The sequence below is a fragment of the Triturus cristatus genome, chromosome 2_2 (assembly GCF_964204655.1).
Source record: "Triturus cristatus chromosome 2_2, aTriCri1.1, whole genome shotgun sequence".
NCBI classification, from domain to species: domain Eukaryota; kingdom Metazoa; phylum Chordata; class Amphibia; order Caudata; family Salamandridae; genus Triturus; species Triturus cristatus.
In genome coordinates, this window is record NC_140582.1 from 1,005,754,334 (window position 1) to 1,005,766,488 (window position 12,155).

The following is a 12,155-nucleotide window of genomic DNA, read 5'->3' on the forward strand; positions in this document are numbered from 1 at the left end:
CTATTGCTGCGTCCGAGACAGGGACGGGATTTCTGAAAGGATTCCCTTCCCGCTACCATTATCGTTTAAGTCCTGATAACGTCCCATTAGTGAGGATTAACGACGTTGGTGACAGATTGATTCCCAACGCGGACTGCAGACCATCTCTGATTACGGCTGCCCACGAAGGTGTTGCGTCTGCGCACGCCGGAGTTTCGGCGACTGTATCTCTTTTACAGCAACGTTACTGGTTGTACGGTTTGTACAAACAGGCGCGAGCTTATGTCCTTTTATGTGACATTTGCCAGCAGATTAAACCTTCTACTGTCGCGCGTCCACCACAAACGCAGCTGTTTATATGTAATCAACCACTTGCGTGTGTTTATTTAGATCACTGCGGTCCTTTTTCCTCTGATACTGCGTACAAGTACATCTTGGTTGCAGTGGATTCGTGCACACGTTTTCTGTGGGTGTGGCCGCAAAGGAGTACTGATGCCCAGACGGTCATCAAGGATTTGCGTGTCTTAATTGGGAGTTTTGCATGTGGTACCCTTCATTCTGACCAGGGCCCTGCGTTTGCCTCTAGGGCTTACAAAGAAGCCATGAGAAGTTTGGGGGTCCAAGTCAAATTTTCGTCTCCATACTGGCCTGAGGGCAATAATGTGGAGCGAATGAACCGTGACCTAAAGCAATCTTTGACAGCAAGGGTATTAGGTACAGGCTGAAGCTGGCTGACCCACTTGTATGACGTGCAGCGTGCACTTAATAATCTCCCTAGAAGGTCTCTGGGTGGGCGGACCCCATACATGATGCTCTTTGAGTAAGAATGTTTGTTCCGGACCTTGAGGGTCTAGACATGGCGGCGGCTGCCGCGCCTTTTGACCTAGATGATCACTGTGCTGTATTGCAGAATCTACAAGAAGCAAGAGACACTCTGGCGAAGGAACACGTACCCTCTACATGCGAAGCTGAGCTCCAGATTCCGGTAGTCGGCTGGCTACCTCGAGTTGGTGATCTGGTCCGTGAGAAGGTGGAGAACAAGAAAGAGTTTGGCCCCTCTTATCGTGCACCAGTGCCGGTGCTTGGAGTCCAGGGTACACGTACAGTCATTTTACCACCACTTCCTGGTCGCAAGGAAAACGGGTACATCTCGATTGACAATGTCAAGCTACAGCGAGTGGCCGATACTTCATAGTATGACACCTTCAATTTCTTGCCCTTCCATTCTGCGAAATTCTGTTGCGATGCCGCCCTCGACCATCATGCCTGAGGTTGCCGTTGAAATGCATGCTGTTGCTTCCCCTCTTATACCCCCTGTTGATGGTGGTTTGTCTGATGATCCTGAGTATGCTTATCCTGCAAGTGTCCCGTTGCCTCTTTTACACTGAACAGCGATTGACCAGTCCCGTTCTTCCTTTGACACTGAATCAATGACTTCCACTGCCCCTTCCAAAATTGCTATATTTTTTGCCTGGTTCAAGAGACATTTTTTAGTGGCACCATGGACTTACATCTGGCTGGTGCCAATATGTATTTTTTTGTTCATGACAATTGGCTTTGTGGTGGTGTTTTTTAAAATTATAAATGGACACTACCTGACTGAACGATCTACAATTGAATCAATTGATGGAGCTTTGGCCCCCCATTCCTCTTCACACATTATGAAAAGGGACCAGACTTTTGTGAACATTACTGCCTGGCCTCTGCGTGATGGGATCGCTTGGGATGCTGTTAAATTTCAAATTCATGGACCTACCGAAGTGATTAATGTGCCTAATGTATTTCGTGTTTCTATGGGTGATGTAGTTAAACAGAATATCAGATCTGATGATTGGGATGTACAAGCAATAGAAGCACTATTTTCTGATCTAAAATATTATGCTGCATTTGATGCTGAAGATTTGTATTTAAATTCTGCTAATTATGGTGAACAGTTTTGTTATCAACATTATGGCTTACATTTCCTACACAGAGCAAATACCTTTCGAAATTTTGTTAATTACACTCAATGGGAACATTGTCCGGCCGCTCATCAGGGCAGTTCTAAAACGTTAGTGAACAAGTTCACATACTTTTCGGATTTCAGTGTGTCAAAACCGGCCTCCTTTTACTTTAAGATGGCGCCTGAAACCGCCTCGAAGGTAAGGCTGACACATACCAAATTATTGTATTCCAAGTCCTTTATGGACGAATTGGCTGTCGGAGGCTATGAGCTATGGAAAGCTACTATCGATCTTAAGTCGGTTTGCATCGTGCCTGTCTTATCCCTAACCATATTTTATTTTTGAATTCATCTATTTTTCAGACGACTTGTTTTGGCTTGTCTACGTCTAAAAGAATGAATTCCCCCACGATCCCGGATCTGGGTGCTTATCCCGGCTGGGGTAATTACACAGATCTTTCCCTTACTAAGTTGCAGTCCCTTATTTCCAACACCACCTTTAATGTTTCGGCATTTAATCCTGAGGGTTGGTTGGTTTGGCAAACTGGTTAAGATTCTTGTCAACGTCGATTTTTAGCACTGGCACCTGGGTACACTCAAGTCAGGGTAGATCCTCGTTTTGAATCATCACACACTGTGACTACCTACTCTGTGGGCAAGTTATGCCAGTCGTGGCTGCAACATTCCACATTAGCGTCTGTTAAACTTCATTTGTCACGTTTAAACGACAAAATTGATTTGAATGATTTTCTTAAAGGTCCTGCAATAGGCAGGTCCAAAAGATGGGTGTATGCTATTTACAACGAAGTTTGGAAATTGTCGCAATTTGAGGCTGCCTCCAGATTACGTGCTATTGACCAGGCAAATATGGAAAAAGTGTTGGCTGTGATTGATAATAGTATAAATACCTTGTCTTCTAGAATTTACACTTTAGATAATATTGTTTCATCTGTCGTAGATATTGTACAGGATGATTTGTCTGTGTTGTACCATGGCCAGAATCAGTTGCGTTCTGTTATGCAATTTGCATGGACTTTACAAACGTTAAAGGCAGGGAAGGTCCCATGGGATTACATGAATGTTTCCTCTTTGTTCCTCCCTTTTAATTTAACTGACAAACAACAGTTTATGTCTATGAAGGATGCGACTTATTCATTACTGCACATTGAGAAATTAGAACCATTGCCTTTCTCTATTGCTGAGTTGAATTCGGCCGTGTGGCTTATCCACGGCGTAATCACTTTACCTTTTTCGCTTTTTAAATTTAGTTCATGCATGAAACATTATGCTCTTGGCAGATATGAACAACTTTGAAGTGCATTCCTGCACGAAGTTTGGTCGCTCCCGTTCACATATAGATGCATGCGGGAGGGCACAAAGGTTTATCTGAAGGGTGAGGAATGCACTTCTGCTCCTGATCATTCTGTGGTGTGTAGACACATACAATTACATGGTGCTTGCAATGTACACGCTCCTAATTTAGCTTGCGTTTTGAAAGGTGTACCTGTGCCAGTTAGAAACCCTTCATTCTCATTGCTTGCTAACGGTAGTTATTTGCTTTTAAATAATGACAATTGCTGTGGGATGCTAAAGGGCATTCCGTACATAGTCACTGTTTCACAGCGTGTAGTGTGCTGTAATAATGTCCTTTTCCCACCCCCGCATGGCCGGCTCGATGTTTCTATCTGGCCTTCGATTCCAACCTTGAGCGCAGAGTTCAACCAGATGAGCAGAATAAGGGCTCTTTTGTCTCAAAGGGAGGTCGCTTTAACTTCATCCCGTGAAACCTTTCTTCTTCACGTGGCAAACACCCGCATGGAGGTGCAGGCGCTTTTGAATACTGACCTCCCCTTCCATTTTGGAACATTGATACAGACTATCTTTAATGCCTCGTCTACGACCGGCATAGTTCATTTTTTTAAACTAGTGGGCTCCGGCCTCGTGACCTCCTTTCAGACTATTTTTGGTGTGATTCCCGCATTTTTTCCAGCGTCTTCGGAGGTCTTCCTTTGCTTCTTGCCCTTATTGCTGGAATACTTTTGCTGGTTTGCGTCCTACGCAATGGCTGCGCAACTTGCGTACAGACACAACATGCCCCGGCTGTTTCATCTGCGTAACCGGATGCTTGAATACTATGGCACGTTGCCTCTGGTGACTTTAAGTGTCGCGTATGGATTATCCTTCCGGTTTCCCTTCTTTACATGTGTGCAACCTGTCTTTCACTGCCTGGATTGTCCGTTCCAGTGGGCTCTGGATTTGTGCCTTTCAACCACGGTGTCACCTTTACCGGATTTTGGTCAACTGATGGGTCCCTTGACGGCTTATGAGTATGAATGTTCTGGTGTTGGGTTTATGGCCTTGGGTGTGGCACATGGAGTCCTTGGTAATTGGGCCATTTAAGAGGCTGCGATTGACTTTCTGGAGCGCAGTTATATCAAGGAACCTTCCTGTTGTCCCCGAGTGGTGCTTGAGGCTCCTATTGTGAGTGAACACGTGTGTTCCTTTCCGCTGTTAAACTGGATGGCAGATACTTTTGCGGAACGCTCCAATGATTTCCTCTTGGAGGCAGTTGCAACTTATTGTGCCTATACTTTTATGGATTGACTTTTTATTTTGATCGACCCTTGATGTATCGATCGATGTCGTTTTTTCCCATTTTTTTAAATGGTTTTTTCCACCTGACGACATCTTTTTCTGTTTTAAATTTTTTTTTTCTTTTTCGAACTTTCAACTTACCTTATATGGACTTATAGTTCATGCCCTTGGTTTCGTTCTTTCTAACTTGAACTTGATAAGTGCGCCCTTAGTGGTTAGTAGTCCGATCAAAGGGGGATGTAGTGTGGGTTAACCACGCCCTATGTACAACGCTAAGTTAGCATAACCTCGATGGCTGTTAGAAAGCCAGCTTGCTGCTTCTGCTGCTTTTGCACGCGACACTGTTGTTACATGTTAATCATTCGAGAACTGCTGACTCGACTTTGCTTCACATGAGAACCGTCTGTTGTTTAACATCCTTAACAGCGAGTAGTGACCTTGGTCTGTACACCGTGTAAGGAACGAGTCTGGGTCACTAGACGGGGCAGGTTGTTGTGTTCAGGTTGATCGTACCACTTCTTAGACATAACATACATACAGCTGCCAATACCTGAAAGACGAGCCCTTTAATATTACAGAGCAGCATGTTTTCTGTTACATTCGAAACGAAGAGCTGTTACAGGAGAGAGCCTAGCTGATCCTGTGATATGATTCCACTAAGCTGATCTATAAGGTATGTGGTCCCCCATGCAAGCCTAAGAGACCTTCTATTAGTCTAATAATACCTTATTAGTTGCTAGAGAAAGGAGGGTGGTTGCTTTCCACTGTCATTATTATTATGATTGCTCCTTTCATTTTCTATGGTATTGTAACAATGCTGATGGTGCTGATCCTAACCATTTGTCTGCTTGTGTTAGCCAAAGTACTGCATCTTAGGACGCGAGGTTTATAAAATAAACTCTTTAAACTTTTACCGTGTCTTTGTTATTCTGTTGTGGACTGATATATAGCTACCAACGGGTATTTCGGATTCCCACCACTCCTGAGAGTATCTAAGTCGCTTGTTCTGGGTTGTCTATACATTGGGACCGCCGAGCTAAATCTCGGATAACGAATGTGACACTAAGCTAGTCGGATAGGGGTTCTTAGTTCTGAGGGGAGTTTCTGGTACACCACAATTCTCTGAGGTCCTGGTTTCCTGCGCATAGTTCTGTGCATAAGCAGAATCCCTGCAACAAGAGGTGGGGCAAAAGTTTAAGGGATATGGGAGGGGCGGGATGGAGGCATAGAAAAGGGTTTCTAGGATTCAGAAATGGGTGGAGATTGGCAGTAGTGGGAGGGCTATGGGTTAGAGTTTAGGAATAGAAAGGGCTTTAAGGGTTCAGTGATGTGTGGAGCTTAGCGGTCAGAGATATGTGTCATTTATGCATGGGGAGGCATTCTTAGGAGGCACAGATGGATGGTGTTTAGGGGTGGTAGGAGATCAGTGAATTAAAAGCATCCAAAGTACTTGCTTGACAATGTAAAAGATATACATCTGAAATAATGTCTCCTGCTGTGAAGGATTGAAATGCATACCTTTGGAAAAAAATGTTTTTGAAAAAAGTCAGACCTGCAACGATTTCATTTACACCTTAAAAATAAGTATGCAGGAGCCAACTTCCCCAAAAAGATTATTTTATGAATTGATTTCTATCAAATGGTAAATGCCATTCATCCTGAAAATTTCCATTAAAACGTTTAGATTAATTGGTTTCTCAGTAATAGGAGTCCAGTAAAAAACAATTCTCTTAAATCACATACACCCATCTGAGAAAAAACAAGTTCTTCTCCACTTAACTCTCATTCTGGGCACTACTGGATAAACTGATCTTTTTTCAATATAATCTCAGCATGGTGTAGTGTGATTTAGGCTGTGGTGAGAGTATGAATAGTCCACATGTCTCAGTTTTGCTGCCCTAAGGCAAAGGGCTGCCCATTGAGATGTGCTTAAAATGACAATTTGCCAAAATGCTGGTCTTTTCTCCAGGCAAACGAATGATTCAAGGAGACCAGCAAGATTCAGTAAACTGATATAGTACGAGCTGATGTTATGTGCATTTCAAAGACCTTGTAACTTTGGATTTAGGTTTGGTCTGTTAAAGGCAAACGAGGGGATGTTGGATGTTCAGTAGAACATGCAGGTGTGCTGCCATTTCTGCCAAGGGGGTGGCTAGAGGCATCTCTGTTAGATGCCAGGCATTTGTTTACATTTACTTTATCTAAGATTGTTATATAGCACTTGTGTCATTTCACAGCAGCACAAATTCATATTGTTTGTCTTCCTCTCTGCTCAATCATGTAGTATAAGACAAGTTCCTTGACTTTGCATTTAATGGTAATATACTATTTTAACACTTTGTTGTTTTGTTGTATAAGACAGTCGAATTGACAGCCAAGCCATAATGAGTCCACATGGCTAGCATTTACTCTGGAATTACCCTAGAAGTTCCTTAGGCAGTGTCATGTACCATCTACTGTGGCACTTACCAATCCCATTGATGGCTGTTACTAAGAAAAAAATTGAAAGATCCTCGCTTCATAATGGGGTCTGGTGCCCCACCAGTATCGGTACATAAGCTGAATTAGTATAAATAGGCATATGTGACCCACTAACAAAATACTGCCATGTGTACCTAGGAGGCCCTCTTTGGGGTAGCATTTTAAAACTAGTTAGCCAGATTTAGAACAAAATCTATACCTGGTAAAAATTTGATATAATTAACTCCTTGTTGCCCTGGTGAGTGAGCTTAATGAGCAATCCTGTTTGCAAACAGGGCACAGCCTAAAGAAAATGTGAAATCAATGGGTCCAAACTGTGCTAATTGCCACACAATTTCTGACCACATCAGTCCAGGCTTTTCAAACTTTCAGCTTTAAAAACAGCCCCTTCCGCCGCTGACCCAGCTTGTTTTCAGCAGGAAATTTTAGAATTCCAAAATGGTCTTTTTAGCTATGGTTGGGTCCTTTGGCACCCTATAAAAACCTGTAACTTAAAACCATGCATGCACCGGTTATTTCCTGTTATTAACAGCAATAATTGAGATGAAAGATGGAACCATTGAAATTGTTTTAATTTTATATACATTGTTTCATAGCCACTGGCAGATGGTGCTTCCAATCCCTCCTTGCATGAGAATTTCAAGCGGACTCCACTGCCCAATCAAATGACGGACAGCTCAAGCGTCAGCAGTGACGGATCTCTCAGTCAGGGAGACAAGGATGATTGCAGTTCTTCTACAACAGTCCATTCAGCAACCAGCGATGACCGCTTCTATGAGAGAACATTTGTCAAGGTGTCCTCTTTCCCTGACTTGCTGACATGTGATAGGTAACGAGCTTAAAGAACATTTAAATCACTGTCAATGTCAATTAATTACATGATTTCTCTTGTGATTGAAATGTGTGATTGCCTCTTGGAACCTCTTCTCCCTGTTTAAGTCTGCTTTTTGACAATCATCCACTGTGCTGTGCTGAAGAACTGCATTTACTCAACACTGATTCAGAAAAGCTAATGAATTGAATCAAGGTGTCCATTTCCTGCATACACTTGCATTCTGTCCAGTGGTACATTTTTTGTTTGGCCTCCGTGGCAGCACACAGCAGTTCCATGGACAAAATATGATGTTTGTAGGAATGACTATAGTTACATGTTGCGGTGGAAAACTATTGCGGTGCAAGGAAAGATTAAAAACACCTTCCACTTGTATTCCAGGAGGGAGAAAGAGAGTTCCTCAGCTGTCATGTACAGGTTGGTGAAAGAAGAAGTAAAGAGAATCTTTTGGTAGCAGCCTATGAGCAGAGCTTCTTTGACATGGCACCTGCCCCATTACACAAGGCACCGAAGAGCTTCCCCTACATGGCCAATAGCCTTCCTTCCACCAGAGAGCATTCCAACTTAGTCACCATCCTTCACGGAAATGCCTAAGAGCTACTGTGACATGGCTGCCAGATGTTCCATCTCTAGAGGTACTGAGACACCTCCATAGAACAGAGCATCCATGATGCTCATCTACCCTGTGTGCCATTGCCACGGAGTGTGGAGCATCTTTCTGCATCATCTCAGCTCATAAATGTAGAGGTGACCGTAGCCACTCCAGGCCAAAAAGTATAGAGGAAGAAGCCCCCTGAGTGCATCTACTGTGAGCAACAACCTGTTAGCAGGGACAGAAGGAGATTCAAAGCTGGGAGGATGCTGTTACACCACAGGCCCAGATTCTAGTGAACCATATGCAGCAGTGAGTGGCTCTAATGGCCCCTTGCATGCCTCTCTGTCCCGCTACATTCATTTTCTGTTTTCTACCTTCTAAGATGCAGACTCTCTGCAGCCCCCCTGCACTCCCACCAGTCGCTATATGTGCACCTTTTACTTTTGCAGTGAGTGAGTTGCTCTTTGTGACAGCAGTGGGGCCACCGGTGAGGATCATGCATGTTAACCCAAGAGCTGTAGGGTTTGGTGCATTCAAGTAAGCGGAGAGTTAGAAAGGTTCTAGTGAGTAGACTAATGTAGCATGGCACAATGGAGGGATTCTCATATCAGGTGCCCCTTGGCTGAGCAAGTGTCTTCAAAGGGGTTTGAAGATGTGTGTTTTCATTTCTTTATCAAGTTATTCGCTCTGTGCCGTTGTCAGTGTGAAGTGTTCACCCACCCCTTTCATTTAATGACACTCCAGAGCCTCCTTTATTATCCGAGTTGGTCTGTATAATAGATTGGCAGAATCTATCATCTCAAATGGTGTGACTTTATAAATGATATGACATATGCAGCCGACTGGACAACTGCACCCATTGCAAAGGTCTACCTGCACCCTCATGCTCCTGGTCACTGGTTTAACTGCTGCGGATAAACACAACTGTTTTTGGAAAAAATGAGAGTTTGAAGTTTGTACCTCACACAGATTGTGGGGGAGGCTTGGTGACTTCTATTGTTTCCAATGGCACTTGAGGCAACAACGCCAAAGCGTACAAGGTTGAGAGTGGACCACCAATATTTCTCCATCTAGCTAACTAACCGGCTGATAGACTGCTGTGCTCTGCAAGAACTATTGACCAGATACAAATTGATAACCTTAATAAAAGCAGTGGAGAAGCCTCCCAGAACGAAGTTGACAGCATGCTGGCTCTGCACTCCAGGTACTGCTCAGCAACCAAGGGATACTCTCCGGTCCAGGCCCAGCGCGGGTCCATGGGCTCGTGGGCAGATACAGCTTACATTCACACTGGTGAGCATTGTCATTATTTGAAGCTGTATGGCCAGTCTCAATAAATGCATTCTTACAATTTGAGAGTGCCAGACAATCAGTCAATAGGGATAGTAGGGGCTTGTGTCTACACACAGGTGCTGGAGGTAATCACTGTAGAAGCTACCCTGATGGGAACCTATGTTAATTGCCTTCAAACTCAGAACGTTGAGGGGGCCCCAAGTAAAGTATATGGAGGGGGCTCCCCCACGCTCTTGACCCAGTTTGGAGCTTTCAGGTCAAGGGCCAGTTGCCCGTGCACAGTGCCGGAGGGCCCCCCTGAAGCTCGGTGCCCCCGCCTACCACCTGCACCGAGATGGCTTAGGGGGCTATTGATATGCCACTGTCCATGTCCGGGCTACCTAAAAGTATGGAAGATTAAGAAAAAGTGGGGTTTGGGTTTGTACCCTGTGGTCAGCATTCATCCTCAGTCTTAGAAATGCCCTTCATACTGCACATTTATGGATGACTGTAACTTAGGAACAGCAGCAATATGTGTAACCCGTTATCATAATGTATGTACACTAATGTTCACGAAGGTTAATGCCAGTCATGGGTACACATATTGTTTGTGGGCATTCGATTTAATTAAAAAAAATAAACACGGAAGCAACCCCCAACTGCCTGAAGCCTCTAACATGTATTCTGATTCTGCAACAAGGCATCTCTCCTGGTGGCACCTAATCACAATAAAAATGCAAATTAGCTCCCACTAGCTATCGCTTGCAGGAAGCAAGGGGTACTACACCTTTGGAACTGTAGGTGGCTCAACCAATAGAGGGTATCGCCGCACACTCGTGGAGTTCCTGGGAGGCTCCCAGGGCCATATTTTTATAGCTTATACCATTAAATTAGTATATTCGGCTCATACCTGATCAATGTGCCCTGTTACCAATAATGTGCTTCCTTTATGTAGCCCCCAACGTATGACTCCCCTGAGAGCAGTGCATTAGTGCAAGATGGTCCGGCTGTTTGAAACTGCCTATCTTTCCATTGCAGGCAGCAACGTGGCCTGTATTACAAAGTGGGGTGCTGAATGACCGGCAGGGGATGTCTGGTGGGGTCTGTGTGCGTCTAAAATACCGCGCAAAGTGTTTACCTCGTTTGCATTAAGCCATGTCCCATGCACATGCCAGAAACCCCCTTGGGCACACACGCCGATTGCACCCCTGAGACACTTTATGCAATGTAGCCTCTAATCTTATCTTTAACAGTAACCTAGGGGTTACACCCACAAACTGTGCCCAAAGAAATCCGTCAAAACACCGAATACAAAGAGAAAAGGCAGAGATGGCTCAGCTGCTGGGCTTCTATGGATGTTGATCATTAAAATGAGGCTGTTGTTCATCATCTGTCAATACTGAGGTGATGGTCTTAGCTACAGTCAATTGCATTCGGCAATAGGCCTGCAAGTTAGTAATAGTGACTCACTATTAATACCAGGTCACTGTTTAGTTACTGAGTGTTTAGTTTTAGCAACAGTGATTTGTGACCTGAGCTATGCCTGCGTTGCTGAACAATCACCAGCCATGTGCGTTAATGCTTCTGTTTAGGCCACGTTCATCCTTGTGGATAGGCGAGTGAGGATGCACTATGCCATGGGGCCTTCTGTTTTTGGCCTGCCTTTACCTGTGCTGGTGTAAAGAGTGCATTTTGTGGCATGGAGCTTTCACTGATGATCTGGATCACCAAATGCCGCAAGAAAAAAGGACGCATGAAAAGTCATGTGTATTAAAGTGTTCAATAGACAAGAGCAGATTGCGTTCAGCTCAGGCTGTGGGCCAAATGCGTTTCCAATCCATGATCTAAAATCCAGCAGAGCATTCGCCTGCAGCGCTGCTTTCTCTTTCAATTTCGGAACATATTTCTGTCTCTTCTATTTAAACGGCAAAACATAGATGCTGATAACCAGTCGTTTGAAAAACAAGTTGCCTTTCAAGAATCTTAAAATAATTCGACCCAAAAGCACTCAGCAGTGCGGGAGAAGGCAGCTTCCTCGGAGTTTCTCCCTCCGCACCTACGAGAGCAATGAGAGTTTTCACTTTTAGTTGTGAGATTTCTGCGGAGATCATAAGAAACCCGTCCACACAATGATCAATCGATGATGTTGCAGTGCAGGGCATCTCTTCCTTTTAGATGCTAATGTGACAACGTTTAATATTGACCTGAAACACACCATGACCCACACCGGGTGCCATTAATATAAGGCGGTGAGGAAGACGAGGGTTACGTTTCCCTCCTGCATGCATCGCGTAAATGACTCTTCGACGGTGCTGCAACTATTGTAGGCCCTTCTCGAGACCGTCTCCCAAAGATAAACATATCTATAGAGTGGAAAATGGAGACGGAGAACCACGGGGGAGAAGGAGGGAGAGGGAAAGAGTCCGAGCGACGGGGAAAGACGAAGGAGAGACCCTGAC

General features: G+C 44.4%; 1 protein-coding gene across 2 annotated transcripts in view; it reads left to right on the forward strand.

Annotated features, from left to right (window-relative positions):
- The window catches only part of EVC (EvC ciliary complex subunit 1), a 719,388-nt gene that overhangs the window by 86,047 nt on the left and 621,186 nt on the right, over positions 1-12,155 (forward strand). For both annotated transcript variants that reach the window (XM_085642437.1, XM_085642438.1), the window contains exon 4: positions 7,594-7,826. In XM_085642437.1, the coding sequence (XP_085498563.1) occupies positions 7,594-7,826 (233 nt within the window). The remainder of the gene's footprint in view (positions 1-7,593; positions 7,827-12,155) is intronic.